This window comes from Saccopteryx leptura, chromosome 2 (genome assembly GCF_036850995.1).
Source record: "Saccopteryx leptura isolate mSacLep1 chromosome 2, mSacLep1_pri_phased_curated, whole genome shotgun sequence".
NCBI lineage: Eukaryota > Metazoa > Chordata > Mammalia > Chiroptera > Emballonuridae > Saccopteryx > Saccopteryx leptura.
Genome location: NC_089504.1, coordinates 334808948 through 334829410, shown reverse-complemented (window position 1 = coordinate 334829410; position 20463 = coordinate 334808948). Strand labels below are relative to the sequence as shown.

General features: G+C 39.6%; 1 protein-coding gene and 1 pseudogene across 2 annotated transcripts in view; one reads left to right on the top strand and one right to left on the bottom strand.

Annotated features, from left to right (window-relative positions):
* Positions 1-20463, bottom strand: part of SSH2 (slingshot protein phosphatase 2) — a 300617-nt gene that overhangs the window by 128360 nt on the left and 151794 nt on the right. Inside the window, exon 1 of one of the 2 annotated variants that reach the window (XM_066363588.1) lies at positions 2517-2818. The exons of the other annotated variant lie outside the window; for it this stretch is intronic. Within the exon in view, the coding sequence (XP_066219685.1) occupies positions 2517-2644 (128 nt within the window). The 5' untranslated portion in view covers positions 2645-2818. Of the gene's footprint in view, positions 1-2516; positions 2819-20463 lie in introns of those variants that run through there. 2 annotated transcript variants of the gene reach the window in all.
* On the top strand, positions 18877-20170 carry LOC136394325 (pleckstrin homology domain-containing family A member 1 pseudogene; annotated as a pseudogene).

The window sequence follows — 20463 nt, the reverse complement described above, 5'->3', positions numbered from 1 at the left end:
TCTTCTTCTAAAACTGTAAAAATATGTACCAAAATTTGCCTTTCAACCATTTTAAGTATACAGTTCAGTGGCATTAAATACGGGGTCCTTGGGTTACAACAGTCTTGACATACAACGTTTCAAGTTTATGACGCTCACTCACATAAAAACTTTAAAAACTTGAGACCTGTTTCAGCTTACACTGTTAGTGCATTTTTTTTTTTTTCTTTTTCTGAAGCTGGAAACGGGGAGCGACAGTCAGACAGACTCCCGCATGCGCCCGACCACCGGGATCCACCCGGCACGCCCACCAGGGGGCGATGCTCTGCCCCTCCAGGGCGTCGCTCTGCCGCGACCAGAGCCACTCTAGCGCCTGAGGCAGAGGCCAAGGAGCCATCCCCAGCGGCCCGGGCCATCTTTGCTCCAATGGAGCCTTGGCTGCGGGAGGGGAAGAGAGAGACAGAGAGGAAGGAGGGGGGGTGGGGGGTGGAGAAGCAAATGGGCACTTCTCCTGTGTGCCCTGGTGGGGAATCGAACCGGGGTCCCCCGCATGCCAGGCCGACGCTCTACCGCTGAGCCAACCGGCCAGGGCAGTGCCTTATTTTTTTTTTTACACTAATTTTGTCATTTTTTTGGTTACTACAGTACAGTGTACAGTACAGTATATTTATGTCCTTTTTCTGTGGCTTAGTGTGTTTTTATGTTTTTTTGTAAAATCTTTATGATTTTACAACTGTGTTAGGATAAGTGACTTAGGCTAGGGTGTGTTTTGACTTACACCAAAATTCAGGTTCCGTCACTGTTGTAGGAACTGTGTCATAACCAAGGACCCTGTAATTGACATTGTTGTGCAACCATCCCCAGAACTTTTTCGTTTTTCTCAAATCAAATTTTGTACCTACATAACACAAACCTCCTATTCCCAATCCCCCAAGACCTGGCAATTAGACTACGCCAAGTACCTTAAGTATGTGGAATCATATGGCATTTGGCCTCTGTTATGGCTTATTTTAATTAGAATAATGTCTTCAAAGTTTATCCATGTTATAGTATCTGTTAGAATTTCCTCCCTTTTTAAGGCTAAATAATATTTAGTTTTATTATACATCACATTAGTTTATCCACTGATGAACATTTGGGTTGCTCCCACTGCCTTTTTTAGTTTTAAAGTATTGTTGACACTATCATTTTGAGATTGGTTATTCAATTTCAGATTTACTCCTTTTCTTCTTCACTCCATATGTCCATTTTTTAAGAAAAGAAAAACGCAACCAAGTAGTTAATTTAATTCTGTAGTGTTTACAGTACTGTAAAATCTGTTCTGTACTGTAAAGGGGGGCATTTTTTTAGGGGCTCCACCATGAATCTACACAAAAGGAAAAAAGCTAAAACTCAAATGAGTTTGATTTGGTAGGAGTGCGAACCATTAATTAAAGTAATCAATTAGATGTAAGATTATCTATAAATCACTTCATATTCCATTGTTGGGACCTTTAAAAAGAGATAATGGAAAGTTTCTGTGGCTGGACATTCAATTAAAAAGTTCTTTGCGGTGACCTGGAAGGAAGACAGAAGCCTTGCTTAAGTGAAAACCTCAGTAGGTGACTCTCCTGAAGCCACTCTGGAGTGAGTGCTAATCCACTACACCAAGACCAAACTGCTGCTATCTAAAGTAACCCTAAACTAACGCCACTGGTTTAACATACAACTTGAATACAGTAGATGGTACTTCCTTTACTTTGTGCTCTATAACTGTGAAGTGAGATTAACCGCAAGTCTCAGCACACAGTTCTCAGAAATGGCTAAACCACAAGTGTAAAGGGAGAACAACTCTAAAGACTTCAAAAACACTGACAAATAAGCGCCTGGATCTTGCCGAGTAGTCAATGAAGGTATGCTTGCAGGCTTGGGTTGTGTGCCCGTACTACCAGAGCAGGAGACAAAAAGAAAAAGTCAAACTACTGAAATCTAGTTGTTTGAAATAATTCCAGACTACAGCCAGCCGGGAGTGAAGAATGAACTGCCTTTCTTTGTGTGAACGGTTTGCAACAGAAACCTATGGTTATACGCGAACTTACTTGAAACAAAAGCCAAAACAACAAACACAGGAGCTGGATCACCAGCAGGACCCGCAAGGGAGTCCTAGCGTTTCCGGCTGACGGTTCAGAAGCTAAAGACCGCCCTCCACCCTCAGAGTCTCCTGAGGAGTGCCATACGCCTCGGCTGTCACTAGGTCACCACAGACAACTTCCCTGGGACGACCCCATTTTCATATTACCTCAAAGTTTACCAGAAATTCTCGCAAAGGATTCTTCTGTCGGTTCACCCCCTAAGTCCCGGGCACTTTCCGACCCCAAGAATTACCCTACACTTCCACCCCACTATCCTCCCGGACGTCCAGAGAGCTCCAAGAACAGCAGGATGCGATTTCGACCTCGCCTGCTTTGCTTGCTCCCCAGGATGCTGGGGAAAGAGGCTGCTGAAACGCAAACTTTTCGAGCGTTCGCAGAGGGCAAGAGGGCGCGCGGTGCACTCACAGCTGGTTGATGGCGTTTTGCGAGATGACCGCGTTGGCAGAGAAGTAGGGGATCATGTCGGGGCGCCCGAGGCTGCAGGTGCAGGCGGGAGGCGCCTTTCTTTCGCAAGTCAACGTGCTCAGGGTCATGGAGCCGGCTCACGGCTCTCAGGTCCGCATTCTGGCCCGCTCCCGGCTGGGGCTCGAGGTGACCGTATTGGGATCCGCCGGGCCGGAGACGCGGGCAGCGCCGGCTCCCGGCGGCCAAATTGGGCCCGCCGGGTCGCGCGGAGGCAGCCGCCGCAGCCCTGAGGCTCGACTGGAGTCCGGCGACCTCACTAGCAGCCCTCCCCAACCCGCGTCCGGGGCGGGGCGCCGCGGCGGGGTGGGCGGACGGGCGCAGAGGGTCGGCCCTGCCCGCGCCCCGCCCCGGAGTTCGTGGCACCCACCGATCCCGCTGCGTGCGTCCGGGCTTCGGGGACAAGGGTCACTCAGAAGTTGCCGTGGCTTGGGCAAGAAAGGCTCGCATTCCTTGGGAATGTTTCAACAGAAAGTTCCTGCCTCTTAACAGGCTCTATACATTGGCCCTCAAGCAAACCCCATTTTAAAAATGACTTTAAAACTTTAAACGTCTGTACGTTCACAAATGCAACAAACATTTGTCAACGGCTTTCCTATGTGCTAAAGGCTGGGGAAATTCGGAGATTAGTTGGATTTTTTTTTTTAAGCAAAAACAGTTGAAATTAGGATGGAAAAAACAAACTAGCGACACAGCTGATAATATCTGCTAAGATAATATCTGCTAACCTTGTAAATAAATTTACCAGGGGCTTTCCTAACCACCCAACAAACCAAGGATTCACAGCCTTAGCTGCACACATGAATCACCTGCAGAGATTTAAGAAATCCCAATATCCAGTTGCACTCGAGACCAAATTATAATCTCTTGAGGTTAGAATCTAGACGTCAATATTTTTCAAAGCTCCCCAGGTGATTCGAATGTGCAGCCATGTTTGAGAACTATATTGTGCCAAATGATCTTGAGAGGAAGACAGGCTAGAGATTATATCCTCATATTACAGCTGTGTAAAAATTAAGGGTCTGGCCAGATGGCCTCGTTTGATGTCCCTTAGGAACTCCAGTTTTATGACTCCTGATCTAGGGCCTTTCCCACTAAACCCTATTCCGTGATACCTCCATGAGTTTAATCCTTTATCGCGTTCAACAACTCACTGAGCCGTGCCTTTCACCTGACTAGGAACCAGCTCTTTGTAAAATGAGAATCTGGTCTCTCTCCCACATGCTATGTGTAGTGGTTTGTAAAAGAGGCTGGCTGGTGAGGCACTTAATAAAAGTTAGCTCCCTTATCTCTTGCCCCTCTAATCTCATCAGGACAAATATTTTCAGGCACCAGTATGTTTAGCTTTTCTGAATACTTGACTAAACGTATACCATTAAAGCTGCCTTAGTAATTCCAGAGCCAAAAATAATAATTAAAAAAATTATTTCACTATCCAATTACAAGAGGAAAGAGACTAAAATTAGAAAAAAAGACACTGTAAGACACAACATATGCTAGAATCAGAAGAAATGTCTTTTTAATATAAATTTTCAGATCTCTTTTCTTTTTGGGAAGTTTGGGCAATATTCAAAATACTAACAATGAAAGAATCTAAACGATAAATTCAATGCCTAAAACCAGAATCATTCTTTTGTTAATGGATCCTTCTATAAAACTTAAGAGTTACTGCCAAGGCACTGAGGGGCTTGAAATATGGCAAACATACTGGAAATAGATAGCTAAGTTTCCTACAGATCTGGTAATAGGAAGGAACCGACTGGCAAATGAAGAGTTAATGAAAGGTCTGGGTCTTGGAGTGGGTGCATCATCCCCTTCATCTATCTCTAGGAAGTAAAATGTTTGAAAGATTTGTTCAGGCTGTGTCAGCAGGCACCCAAATGTGATGTAAGAAAAAAAAATCTGCTGATACACCCCAAAATAAATTGCTTTAAATATCTGGCAAAGTTGCCAGTTTAAAATTTCTTCTAGGCTATAATTTATTACAACCTCCTGCAGTGATAAAAAAAGAAAAGAAGAAGAAGAAGAAGAAGAGGAGGAGGAGGAGGAGGAGGATGAAGAAGAGGAAGAGGAAGAGAAAGAAGAAAAGAAAAAAGAAAGAAAGAAAGAAAGAAAGAAAGAAAGAAAGAAAGAAAGAAAGAAAGAAAGAAAGAGGAAGAAATAAAGAAAGAAAAGAAAAGAAAAGAAAAGGAAAGAAGAAAGAAGAAAGAAGAAGGAGAGGAGGAGGAGGAGGAGGAGGAGGGGGAGGAGAAGGCAGGCTCTTTAGAACAGTACTGTTTAGGTGAGTCCATTTCCTTTCATGACACAACAGAGGTAAGATTTTATGGAAGTCAACACCAAATGATGCCTATTAGGAAAGATGATGGTGTGGTAAACATCTGTATCTGTCTGAAAAAGAGGTCAGCAGGAAATGTATCTTACTGTATTCACACTTAATATCTCTCACATTTAAAAACGCTAGAGATAAGGATTTCATAAATATGTATACTTGCCTTTTATAAGTAGGTTCCTATAGTGACACCCCAGAAGTGCATAGTCCTTTGTTTTCCCTCAAAAGACCTCTGTCAGTGCCTGTTCAGCTAAGGAGACTATTTTAACACCCCCGTCCAGGCCTTTTCAAAAGCTTTTCAAAGTTAAATGCTTACTTTGAACTGTAATATAGGAAATTGGGAAAGTGCTAGTACATGCCTCTTGGTTTTTTTTAAGAATTAAATCATCTTTGCAAACTGAGATACCTTTAAGGAAATAGTTCTTTCTGCTACTGCTTGTTTTAAAAAGTTGAACAAATTCCCTTTCTTTTCACAATCTGCAGAGTGTCAAAATGTCAATCAATTTAGTTTCAGCTCAATTTAATCCTTTACTCTCCACTGTCAGGAAACAGGCTCTAGGGAGCAAGCTCTCTGTACCCAAGCATCTAGGACTTCAAAAATGATTCCAAATTAGATTGAGCAGCATGAAATAAACTAAGCTAGTTTTCTACTCCACATGAAGTCAGAAGGAGTTTTTTTAAAAACAAATCTGCACAAGGTCCCTGAAGAAAAATTGCTGCATTTCTTTATACTGTTAATTGAGTTAGATTTGAAATGAATTTTGTCATGTCATTTGCTGACCATTTATTTCAAGGCTCAGAAATATGACTATTGCTAAACTGTTAATTTGGCTCTTGACAGCATTAGCTATGACCAAACTAAATTTTTATAGAATTATATGTTAAAGCATTAAAAACATTTTTTAAATAAGAGACATCTCTTATGTCCACAAGATACTTCACAAGTCCCTTTATAAAGTATAAACACTTTAAAACTGTGTAAAACCAGAGACCTAACTGTATTCCAGGACAGACACAGAGGTGTAATAAGATGTAAGTGAAGGATTTGCACATGTTTTTGCCACTGTAACAAAATTTCAATTGGGCACCTGAACTCCATATAGTTATGTTAAACCAGAGTCACCCCAATAAATTCAATTAAAAACTTTTTTAAATTCCAGCATGGGTTTATCACTTGAATGATGGTAGTTAATGAGCTAAAAAGTGAGTGTTAGTTTATAGTGCCAAAAATAGTGAGCTAGAAACCAGAGGAAATTAAGTCCTAGTTCTAACACAGCCACTTAATAAACTAAGAGTTTGACCAAGTCACTTAACTTCATCTGTGAAATGGGATAATAAGCCCTAAAGAAAAGTCCCCAAATCTGTTTTTGTGAACACTGAGAATCCTGGGAAAGGAATTTCATCCAGTCTGGAGGTCCTGAAAAAATGCATTTAATTCACTTAAGATAAACAGTCATCTAGTTCAAAGCAGTAGAGTCCAGCAGTTAAAAACCTAGCCTTGGAATTAACAGGCTGGGTTTGAATCTTAGTGCCACCATTAGCTGTGAACTTGAATAGTTATTTAATCTGTGGCTCAGTATTAGTACCTAATTTATGAAGTTATTATAAGGATTAATTAAGTTAATACATGTAAAGTACTTAAATTAGTGCCTGGCATAACAACCTACTCTTTGGACCTAATGGCTGGCTTTGTAAGCTTAAGAAAGCTAAGAGAAAAAAAATGAAATAAATTAAAATAAAGAAGAAAGCTAAGGTCAAGAAGATTGCCCTTCAGAAATAAAATCAGAGTTGCAATCTCTGATGAAGAATCTTAGAGTGCATGAGATGGCAATGAATTTTATTAAAAATTGTTTTGCTTTTCTAACTCTCATATGCATATTTCTTCAACTATTTCTGAGAAGGAAGAGGGAGACAGAGAGTGAGAAAAGGAGGGAAGTAGGGAGAGGGAGAGAGACAGGTGGAGAAAAAGAGGAGATTTGGAAGATGGGCAGGTAGACTCTGAATAATAAAAACTCTTTTTATTATTGATATTAGAGTGAGGAAGGGAGAAAGAGAGGAACATGGACTTGCTGTTCTACTTATTTATACATCCATTGGTTGATTTTTGCATGTGCCCTGACCTGGGATCGAACCGACCACAACCTTGGTGGATAGGGACAATGCTCCAACCAAGCTACCCAGCCAGGGCTGAGGTAAAAATTCTTAACAGGAAAAAAGACCTATGTGTTTTTCTTTTTTTCTAATTTATTTTGTGTATTGGGGGGGGGGGGGAGAGACTGAAAGAGAAAGAGAGAGGAAGGAAGATAAGAAGCATCAACTCATAGCTACAGCACTTTGGTTGTCATTGATTACTTCTCATATATGCCTTGAGGCTCAAGCCATGTCAATGACCTCTTACTTAAACCAGTGACCTTGGGCTGCTTCAAGCCAGTGACCTTTGGGCTCAAGCCCACGACCTTAGGGTTTCAAACCTGGGATCCAGGTGTCCCAGGTTGACGCTCTATCCACTGTGCCACCACTGGTCAGGCTGTGTTTTTCTTTAGGCCACTGAGAAAGGAGAGGGAGACAGAGAGTGAGAAAAGGAGGGAAGTAGGGAGAGAGGGAGAGAGACAGGTGGAGAAAAAGGAGATTTGGAAGATGGGCAGGTAGACTCTGAAGTCTGTCTGTTAGTCTTAAGGTAAAGACCATGGTGTATTTTAGTTTATTCACTGAGAAAACGAAGATGCTAACTAGAAATAATCCCCTAAACTCTTTCCCATTGACCAACAAATAGCTAAAGCAGGCAACATTAAAATGGCAATGGGTCTGATATCAGAAGTTCTAGATTCTAGTCATTTTGTTCATAGGTAAAATTTAATCCCAGCCCTAGTTTCTTTAACCTTAAAGTAAGGATGATAATATTTACCTCACAGTTTTATTAAAACACATAAACAAAAGCATTATGAACAAGATAGCACCAAATTTTCATTTTATTATCATTCATAAATTGGCCAGTCAGCTTCCAATAACAGAAACCTGGTTATATTTGTTTGTATTTGGGATGAGAAATTGATGAGTTAATGAAAATTAAAATACATATAAACTTCCTCTATGTACTATTACTGTTTTCCAAGTAGTTAATGACATTAACTCACTACTGCAATCTGCAATAACATTAGTGAGATCTGCAGGGCTCAACAGGCTTTTTGTACTTTTTAAGCTTTGAAATAATAGCATTAACTTAAATAACTTTATTTTTAAAAATACCTACTTATAAGAAAAAAATTATTATACTAACTGAAAGATCTATTTGTATTTTTATGTTTTCTCTAAGGTGTGACCTAGAGAAATAAATAGTAAATTAATCCCCTGAGTGTCAAAAGGGAGAAAATCAACACTTTACAGAGTTACAAAACAAAAGGCCTGTTACCTGAAGTAGCAAAACATTCTGTCTCCTGTTAATCTGTAAAAAACACTGGATAAAACTCTCAAGATAATACCCAATTTTTAAACTTATTGTCCAGACAGCACCAAGGGATATCTCACTACACCTAGTCAAAAGCACTCTTCATACAATACAATAAACCAAACTCAGTAGTAAACAAAGTTCTTAAAAGCAATCATGTTTTGCAATCACCATGTGGCTAATAGTTTTATTTCAAAGAATACCTGACAATAGTTTTAAACACTGGATGGAACAATGTCACTAAACCCTTCCACTCTTTTCCATGGAACTTTCCACTATAAGAGCAATGGGAATACTAAAGAGATCTGCATATCAACTCCATGAGAGGCAGTCTCTAAGGCATTCATCCATCCCCCATGGTCTTAACCACCATATGCTCCAGTAGGAAGAGATGCTGCAATGCTGCTTTCTTCAGGTTACAAAAGCCCCACACTCTATTGTTTGGTAAAAATAATAGGCATTTATAGATCACTTTTCACACCCAACACACCTTACAACACATTTAACCACTCAATCTCTACTCTTATCTCTTTAAATAGTTTACTTTTCTAAAACTAGTTTTAAAAAATAGGAAAAGTAACACATGCTAAATTATTAAAACATTCCCCCCCCCCCCCAGTATTCAGAAGGGTAAAATAAAAGTCACTCTTCTCATCTCCATCATCCTACTCACAGAGATGATTTGTTAAAATATTTCCAGAAATTTTCCTTGCAAACGCACATATTGATATAGTTGCTGTCTTTTAAGAAAAACACATGCACACAAGTATAGAACTATATTATACGTATTATTCTGCTTCTTGCTTTTCCATTCACTTATCACTATACCTTGGACATTTCCCCATTTTTATATAGTTTACCTCGTTCTTTTTTTTTCTTCTTGTTAATGAGAGAGACAGAGACAGAAAGGGAGAGAGATAAGAAGCATCAACTCATAGTTGCGGCTCCTTAGTTGTTCATTGATTGCTTTTCATATGTGCTTTGACAGGGAGCTGGCATGGGAGGGGGGCCGCCAGCCTATCCAGTAAGCCCTTGTTCAAGCCAGCGACCTCTGGGCTCAAGCCAGCCACCTTGAGGTTTCGGACCTGGGACCTCAGCCTTCCAGGGCCACACTCTATCCACTGCGTCACCATTGGTCAGGCAGCCTACTGGTACCTCATTCTTTTAAAGAGTGCATGACATTCTATTTTACAATTATATGTAACTTATTTAAAAGGTCTTCTACAGGTGGATACTTGTTTCCAGGCTTTACTGTTATATACAATATCACGCTTTCACACAATCTTTGTGCATACATGTGAGTATATTTGTTGAATGGATACCTAGAGATGTAAATGGCAGTTAGTTAAGATATTTTAAACATCTTAGGAACTGGTAGATATAAAATTGCCCTCCTAAAAGGTTTAGTTTTTAATTTCCCCATGTGATCTATTAAATTATCTTAGGGCCCAAAGAACCTTGTTCTACACCCCATCTTTTACATACTTCATTAAAAACTATATATATATATATATATATATATATATATATATATATATAGTAAAATATGCTATGCTGCTTATTTTAGAGAGAAGCTAGAAAAATATACTAGAGAAAAAATACTACTCACAAAAATTAGGGAATATTTTATAGCTTCATATTTATTTTGAAATATCCCTTAATTTTTGTGAGCCGTGTATATGAAGAACTATATTATGGATTATTGATTTCCAAGAATTATTTTTAGCAGTATCTTTAAAATTCTTTACTGATTTGAGAGAGAGAGAGAGAGAGAGAGAGAGAGAGAAAGAGGAAGAAGAAGAGAGAGAGAAACATTGACCTGTTGCCCCACCTATTTTTATACATTCATTGGCTGATTCCTGTATGTGCCCTGACTTGGGAATTGAATCAGCAACCTTGTCATGTTGGAACAATGCTCTAAACAACAGAGTTACCTAGCCAGGGATTTCCAAGAATCATTTAGAAACTAAAATACATAATACTTAAACTACTTTGAAGATTATATAGTTTTTAATTCAGAATATATTTTAAGATCTTGTTTGATGCTAATGCTGCACAACATATTACAGGTGAATGATCCAAATGTGGCCTTCATGTCCTGGAATGGGGTGAAACAGGTAGAAAAATGGAAAGTGAATTTGGGAGTAACAAAAAATAGAGGTTAGAGGAGCTGAGAAGTTCTTGAAAATAAAAACAGTAACTGACATTTGTGGAGCTGACATTTACTGTGTATCAGATCCTCTATTAAGAGTTTACATGCAGTATCTCAATTCTCATGAACAGCCCTATGACTCTACTATTATCTTTATGAGGCTGAGAGGTTAAATAATTTGACTAATGTTATATATACAGCATTATTTCAAACCCAGCCAGTTATTCTGGCTCCAAAACCTGTTTTCTTTTAGTCCCCTCCCCCCTTCTTTTTCCAAGTGAGAGGAGGGGAGATAGAGAGACAGGCTCCTGCATGCACCCTGACTGGGATCCAACTGGCATCCCCCATATGGGGCCATGCTCTACCCATCTAGAGCCATGCTAGCAACCAAGCTATTTTTAGCTCCTGAGGCAAGGCTCCATGGAGCCATCCTAAGTGCTTGAAAAAATTGAGCCATGGCTGCAGGAGGGGAAGAAAGAAAAAGAGAGAAGGAAAGGGGGAGGGGTGGAGAAGCAGATGGTGGCTTTTCCTGTGTGCCTTGACCAGGAATCAAACCCGGGACATCCACACACCAGGCCAATGCTCTACCACTGGGCCAACGGGCCAGGGCCCATAATCTGTTTTTTTAACCAGTATTCTATACTGTCCCCATGATAGAGGTTCATTACAGAATAAGCTAAGTCTGAAAAGGTCTATTGCCACAGGAAGAACTCTCAGAGACCTTAAATGCCTACCTAACTGCACCTGGTGATTTCTCCTCTACTTGATTCTAGCTATGCCTGGCAGGTCCTGACAATAACAGGGACCAAACCCCGTACTAAATACAGCAGTAAGATGATCTTTTGGCTGTTGTATACCATCCTCTTACTAGCAGATTCCTTAGAACTCTGCATTTCAAACTAATATTTACCACAAGACATTTTTCAAAGCACTTAATATCTATAGTTTTTTTTTTTTGTTTTCCTCGTTTTATTTTTACTTAGCATCTTACATGGAGGCATTTGATGTATTTATAAAACTGGTGACATCATCATCTTATTTGTTGTCTGAAATAACTGTATTAGCTGGGCAGGCATTATCATTCCTTATTACAGTTAAGAAAAAAGATAAAGCAGACTATTATCTAGGTAATAAGAAGGCTGGACTCCAGGCTCAGATGTGTCCTATTCATCCTATATATTACTGACAGATTAACTGAATTCATTTGGACTAATCCTGAATACCTGTATGTCAAGAATTTTGTTAGATGCTGATTATCAAAATGAATACAACTTACATACCTTTATAGTAAGTCCCTACTCAAAACCCCCAAATAGTTCCTTATTCCCTTTGAGATCAAGTCCAAACTCTTCCTTCCAGCCTTCAGATCCTCCATAGTTTAAATCCTACCATAATCCAGTCATTATTACATAGGTAACTATTTTTTTTAACCTACTCTCACAAGACAAACCTTTGTTATAAATAGGTGGTTTTTATCCTATCCTCTTATATCTAAGTCTCATTCCCCTCTCCGTTTATGTTGTTCCCTCTCTGAGACCACTTTCATCTACCCTTTAAGGTTATCCATGTAAAACATTTTTAAGGCCTAGTTCAAGTCTTAACTCTTTTAATAATTACAACCCGCCCTGGCCCGTTGGCTCAGCAGTAGAGCATCAGCGCAGTGTGTGGATGTCCTGGGTTTGATTCCTGGTCAGGGCACACAGGAGAAGCAACCATCTGCTTCTCCACCTCTCACCCTCTTCCTTCTCTCTCTCAATCTGTCTCTTCTCCTCCCGCAGGCATGGCTTGGTTGGAGCAAGTTAGCCTCTGGCACTGAGGAGGTTGCCAAGTAACAGAGCCAAGACCCCAGATGGGCAGAGCATTGCCCCATATGGGGCTTGCCAGATGGATCATGGTCCAGGTGCAAGTAGGAGTCTGTCTCTCTGCCTCCCTACTTCTCACTTCAGAAAAATAAATAAACAAATAAATAAATTACCAACTCTATAGTGTTTTTGCATCCATCCTTACCTAATTAAGTTTACATAGCAAGTGTCAGAGCTAGGATTTGGACTTAGGTGTTCTGATTAAGTCCAGTGATCAATTCCTGGTTTATAGTATACTGTGACACATTTACAACTCTTAGAATGTATAATCTATATTGTTATTCAAGGTCTTATTCTCTATTGAATGCCACAAAACTTAACTCTCTGCTGGAGCAAATCAGACACAGTGACTCTCTTTTGTGGACTTCATAGAGACTAGCACAGTGCTCAGCAAGTCATGAGCACTAAACATATTCTGGTTGGTTGGTTGAGCCTTTATATCAAACCCCACTGTATTTTTCTTAGGGTTCTAGATAAATATTTCCTGAGGAATCAATACATTAGTTAATGATGGAGGTTCTCTCTCCCTGTGAGCTCACTCCATACCTGGAATAGGGAGAAGTCCCTGAGACTCATTTTCACTCCCTCATCTTTCTCTTGCTGTCTCTTGCTCTTTGGATAGATGTCTCCTTCATACATCCAATAGAGGGCCTGGGACACAACCCAGTAGGTAAAGGTTTGATTTTTATTTTCAAGCCTGTTCTAGACTTTCAGGAGCCAAAAGTTCAAATCACAGCAGGACTGATTCAGCTCTTTCACAAGCAATTTAGTACTATGTAGTTTGTTTAGACTGGTTGAGTTTCCAGGCCCTGGCTGAGCAGCACTATTATCTCTCCAAGTTTTCATGTATCAGCTTCCCTGTCCATATTTCACTTCCCATGTCTTTCTTCTCTGAAATCAGGTGAACATGCAAAATTACATACTTAACACAATTATAGACTTTTTAACAGCCATATAAAAAGTAGCTTCAAGGAATTATAATATAGGAAGTTTTTTTTTTCTTTCTCTCTCTGGGTTAGGCAAAACCAAGAAGTATGCAAAAGTAATACTGTATTCCTCAGTCCTTAGTAGAAAGGGGGCACTTTGTATCATTCTTTAGCTAGTACATCAGACTGAGAAAAGATTCCGTGTTGTCAGATTCTATTCAATCTACCTCAGCTGGAAGGCCAACTGGACAAAGGATCTTAAGTGAAGTGAAAAGCACTTTGTCAGGGAAAAAGAAACTAAGTAGCAAATCTTCCCTTAATTTTTAATTGTGAAATATTTCCAACATACAACAAACAGCCAGATACTCAGTAGATGCACTATTGCATTCTAATGTTTTACTCTTTAGAATTTAAGAAATAAAACATTACAGTTGAAGCCCCCTGTGAAATTTTTTATGAGCCCTTTCCCTGCTCTCTAAACATGTAACAACTACTCCTCTGAATTTGGCGTTCATCTTTCCATTCATGTTTTTTTATTATACCTATGATACATTTTTATTTAATGTTAAATTAATTCTGAAAATTATAGCTTGTAAAGCATTGAACTTTTTTATTTCTTAAGGTTGCTACATGAAATACATATAAAAGAGTAAATAAAACATTTTTGCTGCTTAAAAACTTCTCTGATAAAGCCAATATAGTATAGCAAAATGTTAATTGTGAGTCCAAGAGGGATGTGTATTTGGCTGTTTATTGTACAAATTCTTTCAACTTATCTGCATGTTTACTTCTTCTTTTTTTTTTTTTTTTAGATTTTATTTATTCATTTCTAGAGAGAGACAGTAGAGAGAAAGAGGGAGGGGGAGGAGCAGGAAGCATCAACTCCCATATGTGCCTTGACCAGGCAAGCCCAGGGTTTTGAACCAGCAACCTCAGCATTCCAGGTCGATGCTTTAGCCACTGCACCACCGCAGGTCAGGCTGTTTACTTCTTTTATAACAAAATATTGAAAAAAAAACACAAAAACATTAAGTTCTAAAAATCTCAGTAAGGAATGCCTAACTGGTGGTGGCACAGTGGATAGAGTGTTGACCTGGGATGCTGAGGAACCAGTTTTGAAACCCCGAGGCCACCAGTTTGAATGCAGGATCATCAACATGATCCCAAGGTTGCTGGTTTGAAGCCCAAGGCCACTGGCTTGAGCAAGGGGTAATGGCTGGACTGGAGCCCCCTGTCAAGGCATGTATGAGAAGCAATCAATAAACAACTGAAGTGCTGCAACTACAAGTTGACACTTCTCACCTCTCTCCCTTCCTGTCTATGTCTCTCAGCAAATAAAAAAGAAATCCCAGTAAGGAAAAATAGCAACTGGTTTCAGATACTTAAGGATGCAGTATACTTACAGAAAACAATAATTAGTCTTGATAGTCTAATTACTATTTAAGCTCTTGCTTTATGGTGTCTAACAAATAAAAAGAGAAAAGACCACTTCCTCTAAAATTTATCTTTTCATAGTCACTTTTTGTAAAGCAGTTATTTCAGCTTTGAGTTTTCCATTGTTTTCTTGAGAGTTCATAAAATGGTCTGTTTATAATCCCCCCTCTCATCATGATTAGCCCAAAGCTGGAAAACTATTCATGGTTGATAGGTATCTTTAATAAAATAAGTACATTAAATAATTAAAAGAGGAGTACTTTAAAAAAATTTTAAAGAGTTTTATACTCTCTCTCACAAACCTTAATTCCCTTATCTCAGGAAAATGCTCTGCTACAAGCTAACACAAGAAGAACTAAAAGGACATTCACTATTGATGAAATACCACTAACATTATGCAATAGTACTCTGCCTACGATTTGAGGTATTTTCAGACATGTATGTTACTTATGTCTCACAATAAACATAATTTTTTTAAGGAAGAGTAAAGTGAGTCTCAATGAATGTATTTTAAATTTTTAAAAATTTTTCCCAATTACAGTGGACACACAACACCACACTAGTTTCAGGTGTACAACACAGTGATCAGATATCCATATAACCTCCGAAGTGATCACCCCAATACATCCAGCGTCTATCTGACACCATACATAGTTATTACAATATTATTGACTCTAATCCCTATGCTGTACTTTATATCCCCATGGCTGTTTTTGTATCTGGCAATTTGTGTATCTTAATCCCTTCCCCTTGTTCACTCATTCCCCCAACACTACTCCTATCTGGCAACCATCAATTTGTTCTCTGCATCTGTTGTGTTTGTCTTTGTTTATTTACTTATTTTGTTTTTTAGATTCCATATGTAAGTAAAATCATATATCACCTTAAACATGTCAGAATGGCTATACTCAATAAATCAAGAAACAACGAATGTTGGTAAGGATATAGGGAAAGGGAAATTCTTATGCAATGTTGGTAGGATTGTAAATTGGTTCAGCCACTATGGAGAACGTATGACAGTTCTCGGGAAATTTAAAAATAGAACTATCATATAGACATATGTACCCCTATGTTCACTGCAGCATTATTTACACTAGCAAAGATATGGAAACAACCTAAGTGTCCATCCATGGATGAGTAGATAAAGAAGATGTGGTACATATATATATATATAAATACAATGAAATATTACCCATAAAAAAAGATTAAATCTTGCCATTTGCAACAACATGGATGGACCTAGCGGGTATTAGGCTAAGTGAAATAAATCACACAGAAAAAGAGAATAAATGTACTCTTATTTTTATTTATTTTTAAATTTTACTTATTAATTTTAGAGAGAGAGAATGAGAAAGAGAGAGTGAGAGACATCGATCTGTTCCTATATGTGTCCTGACTGAGAATCAAACCTACACCTTTTGCATATTGGGATGATGTTCACCAACCGAGCTATCCAGACAGGGCTGAATGTCATTTTAAAGGTCTTGCAACCAACACAGACACAGGTTTCCTGACTCTAATACCAGTGCTCTTTCCACATAACTGAGAACAATGGAGTAGAAATCTTAGTTTTAGTGACACTTTATAACAACTCCATGATCCCTAAAAGGTTGAAAACGCAGGGGTCTCAAACTCGCGGCCCGCGGGCCAACTGCAGTGAGAAAAATGTTGTGTAACAGTTGCCTTTTGTAGACCTAGTGCGGCCCGCCAAACAGCTGTGATCTTGCTCTGCGGCCCACATGCTGAGTTGAGTTTAAGACCCCTGGTAAAGTAAAAGAGAGCCATGAATGGTTTCCTGGGCAAAAATAACTTTTTAAAAATGGACAGGGGAAGAATTGCTGGTGAAACCAACTGAGAGGCTATGCGCAGGGAGCATAAGGAGAACCAGCAAAGAATGATAATAAGAAAGCCAAAGGAGGTAAGAATTGCAGAGAGGAATTGTCAATAGTGTCATTTAAGATGGGGACAAAGCCTGACCAGGCGATGGCGCAGTGGATAGAGTGTCGAACTGGGTCGCAGAGGACCCAGGTTTGAAACCCCAAGGCCGCTGGCTTGAGTGTGGGCTCATTTGGTTTGAGCACAGCTCACCAGCTTGAACCCAAGGTCGCTGGCTTGAGCAAGGGGTCACTTGGTCTGCTGCAGCTCCTCCTCCCATCCCCGCAAAGGTACATATGAGAAAGCAATCAACAAACAATTAAGGTGCCGCAATGAAGAATTGATGCTTCTCATCTCTCTCCTTTCCGGTCTGTCTGTCCCTCTCTCTGTCTCTGTCACAAAAAAATAAAAATAAAAATAAAAATAAAAGGGACAAAACGTATTCTCTGGCAATCTTAACAAGAGCAGCAGTTTGAGTGGTGGATGGAGCAAGTCAGATTTCAAAGGTTGAAGAGTGAATGGGAGTCAAAAAAGAAGGTAGTAAACACAGACTGTCTTTTCAAGAAATCAAAATAAAATAGTTTGAGGTAAAAACAAGGTTATGGAATAGTATTTTAAAATATTTTAATTTATTTTAGTCTAATAAAGACCTGAACAGTTTTATAAGCTGAGGAAAACAAGCCAGTAGAGAGAGGTAAAAATATATATTTGACCTAACAGCAAAGGAGGACATTGTCTCAATAATTTATCTTGATCTGCAAGCATTTTTAAGTTAAAGGATGCAATAGTTAAAGAGTCTAAATTCTAAGAAATAGAAATATTTTACTAAAGATATATATGCCAATAAGACCTTTAGAATTCATAACCCTCTGAAATACATTCACATACTAGAACCTAAAAGATCCATAGCAAATTGGCTTGTCAGCCATTTTCCAGAAATTTCTAGAGTGACAAATGTAATTGTGTGTGTGTGTTGTAAGGATAATTTAATTTCCCATTCTTGATATATGCTTGACACATATGAAGAGAGCTGTATAGGCTCATTTTCTGTGCCCCCCCCCTCCTTGTATGTCCTAAGAGCAGATGTGAAATCAGAGCTAAATACGTTAAAATGATGACTAACCCTCTCCCATTGCCATCCTTCTAAATGATCCTCACCTTCTCAATTCCAGGCCAGTTCCCAAACTCCCACTGACATCACTACAGGCATGCTATTGGCTTTTAGAGTTCATTTCAATACACCCCAAAATAAACTACAGCACATGAAAAAAAATGGGGGGAGGAGAAGAATCCACTTAATGAGCTTGACATGGTGGAATTTGGTACTCTAAATATTGAGCTCCTGCATAGTTTACCTTATCACAGTTAAGGATCTTAGAATTTCATATGTAGCTTCTGGCCAACAGTTTTAAAAAACAACCATTTCACCCTGGCCAGATGGAGCACAAAGGTTGCTGGTTCAATCCCTGGTCAGGGCACATATAGGAACAGATTAATGTCCTGTCCCTCTCTCTCCCTTCCTCTCTCTCTAAAAATCAATAAAATAAACATTTTTAAAAAGTTTAAAATAAAACAACCATTTCTTCTTTTCAACCACAGATAAAAATCCTCCAACTAAAAATAGTAATACACATGAACTTCCTAACGACACAATATTTTTACATGTAATTATTTTCAACCTTCCCAAATACACCTTTGTATCCCAGTAGAATTGCTGGGTCACACGATAGTTCTATTTTCAGTTTAATGAGAACTTTCATTCTGTTCTCCATAGTGAATGCAACAGTTTACAATCCCACCAACAGTGTATGTATCATATGATTAAGTGGAACAATAAAGTAATCTTTCTTTCTCGCTCTCTTCCTATCCCTCTTTCTCTCTAAAATCAATCAATAAATTTGTGCATGTGTGCATGTAACAGAGACAGAGAAAGGGACAGATAAGGACAAAGAGGCAGAAAGGGAGAGAGATGAGAAGCATCTATTCTTTGTTGTGGCACCTTAGTTGTTCATTGATTGTTTTCTCATATGTGCCTTGACCGGGGGGCTGCAGCAGAGTGAGTGACCCCTTGCTCAAGCCAGAGACCTTGGGTTCAAGCCAGCGACCATGTGGTCATGTCTATGATCCCATGCTCAAGCCAGTGACCCCGCTTTCAAGCTGGTGAGACCATGCTCAAGCTGGCAACCTCAGGGCTTCAAACCTGGGTCCTCTGCATCCTAGTTCAACGCTCTATCCACTGAGCCACTGCCTAGTCAGGCTCAATCAATAATTTCTTTAAAAATGAAATTAAGTGACTGTGGTGAAAGTATTGACAAAAAATTTGAACTGGTCACAAAGCCATTGTCTTACTTTATCCCTTACCCACCTTTAGTGCAGTTATCAAAGCTGGATATTGTGTAAAACAAGGAGCAGTGATGAAAGACTGAAAAAGAAGATATTTTCAGTTGGATGATAGCACAATAAGAGTAGGGTACTTCAAATCTGAATTAGAAAAGGAAGCTTTCCCAGTAATACCACTTAGAAGGAATCTAAGCCAAGTTATATAAAAATTTGGCACAACCTCTTTGAAATTGTAACATCATCTGAACTTACTATGTGCAGGCCGATAGCCCTGAAGAGATGCACTATTGGATTAAAGCGGACACTCTGGTGGCCCTGGCTGGGTAGCTCAGTTGGTGTTAGAGCATTGTCCTGATATGCCAAGGTTGTGGGTTTCATCCCCGGTCCTGACACATACAAGAGTCAACCAGGGCCTGACCATGCGGTGGCGCAGTGGATAGAGCGTCGGACTGGGATGTGGAAGACCCAGGTTCGAGACCCCAAGGTCGCCAGCTTGAGCGCGGGCTCATCTGGTTTGAGCAAAGCTCACCAGCTTGGACCCAATGTCGTTGGCTCGAGCAAGGGGTTACTTGGTCTGCTGAAGGCCCACGGTCAAGGCACATATGAGAAAGCAATCAATGAACAACTAAGGTGTCGCAACGAAAAACTGATGATTGATGCTTCTCATCTCTCTCCGTTCCTGTCTGTCCCTATCTCTCTCTCTCTCTCTCTCTGTCTCTGTGTAAAAAAAAAAGAATCAACCAGGGAATGCATAAATGAGTGGAACAACAAATCAATGTTTCTTTCTCTCTCTCCCCCTCTCTCTTTCCCCTTTTCTTTCTCTCTCTAAATTAAAAAAAAAATTTTTTTTTGTTTTGTTTTTTAAAGAAGTCTGGTGCCATTCATTGTAGCACAGCCAACACCCCGCTGATCAGCATCTCCTGAGCATTTCAAATGTCTAGAATCCAAACATACCTTCTACCCTGCCAGTACAGCAGCAGCTACCTCACATTCCACAGACTCTCGCAGCAACTTTTCGGTTGCAAGCTTTACCGCAGAGAAGTGAGGATTTTATGAATCTCTTGCCAAGGTCAAGCTAGGGAACAAGATCCAAGCTGTCTCTCCAAGAGAACCACCAGCTTCTAAAGTGACTAAACAAGCTCTGCTAAAACTTCAAAGTAAAAATGGCCCTCAAGAAAAAGATTGTGACCCAGTGTTCTTGGATGAGACAAGTCTTCCAGTCAGCGACTTGTAAGATGGAAGCACATGGAGACTGATCTGCCTCATTAGCCCCTCAGTTTCCTTTCATGATGCTTCTAGCCAAAGATTGATAGAGAGTGAAATGGTTTTTTTTTTTTTTTTAATTTTTTTCCATTGATTAGAGCAAGAAAGACAGGGAGAGAGGGGAAGGGAGGGGGAAAGGGAGAGAAAGAGAGAACCATCAACTCATTGCATTTAGTTGTACACTCACTGGCTGCTTCTCATATGTGCCCTGACCAGGGTCAAACCCATGACCTCGGCATGCCGGGATGACGCTTTATCAACTAA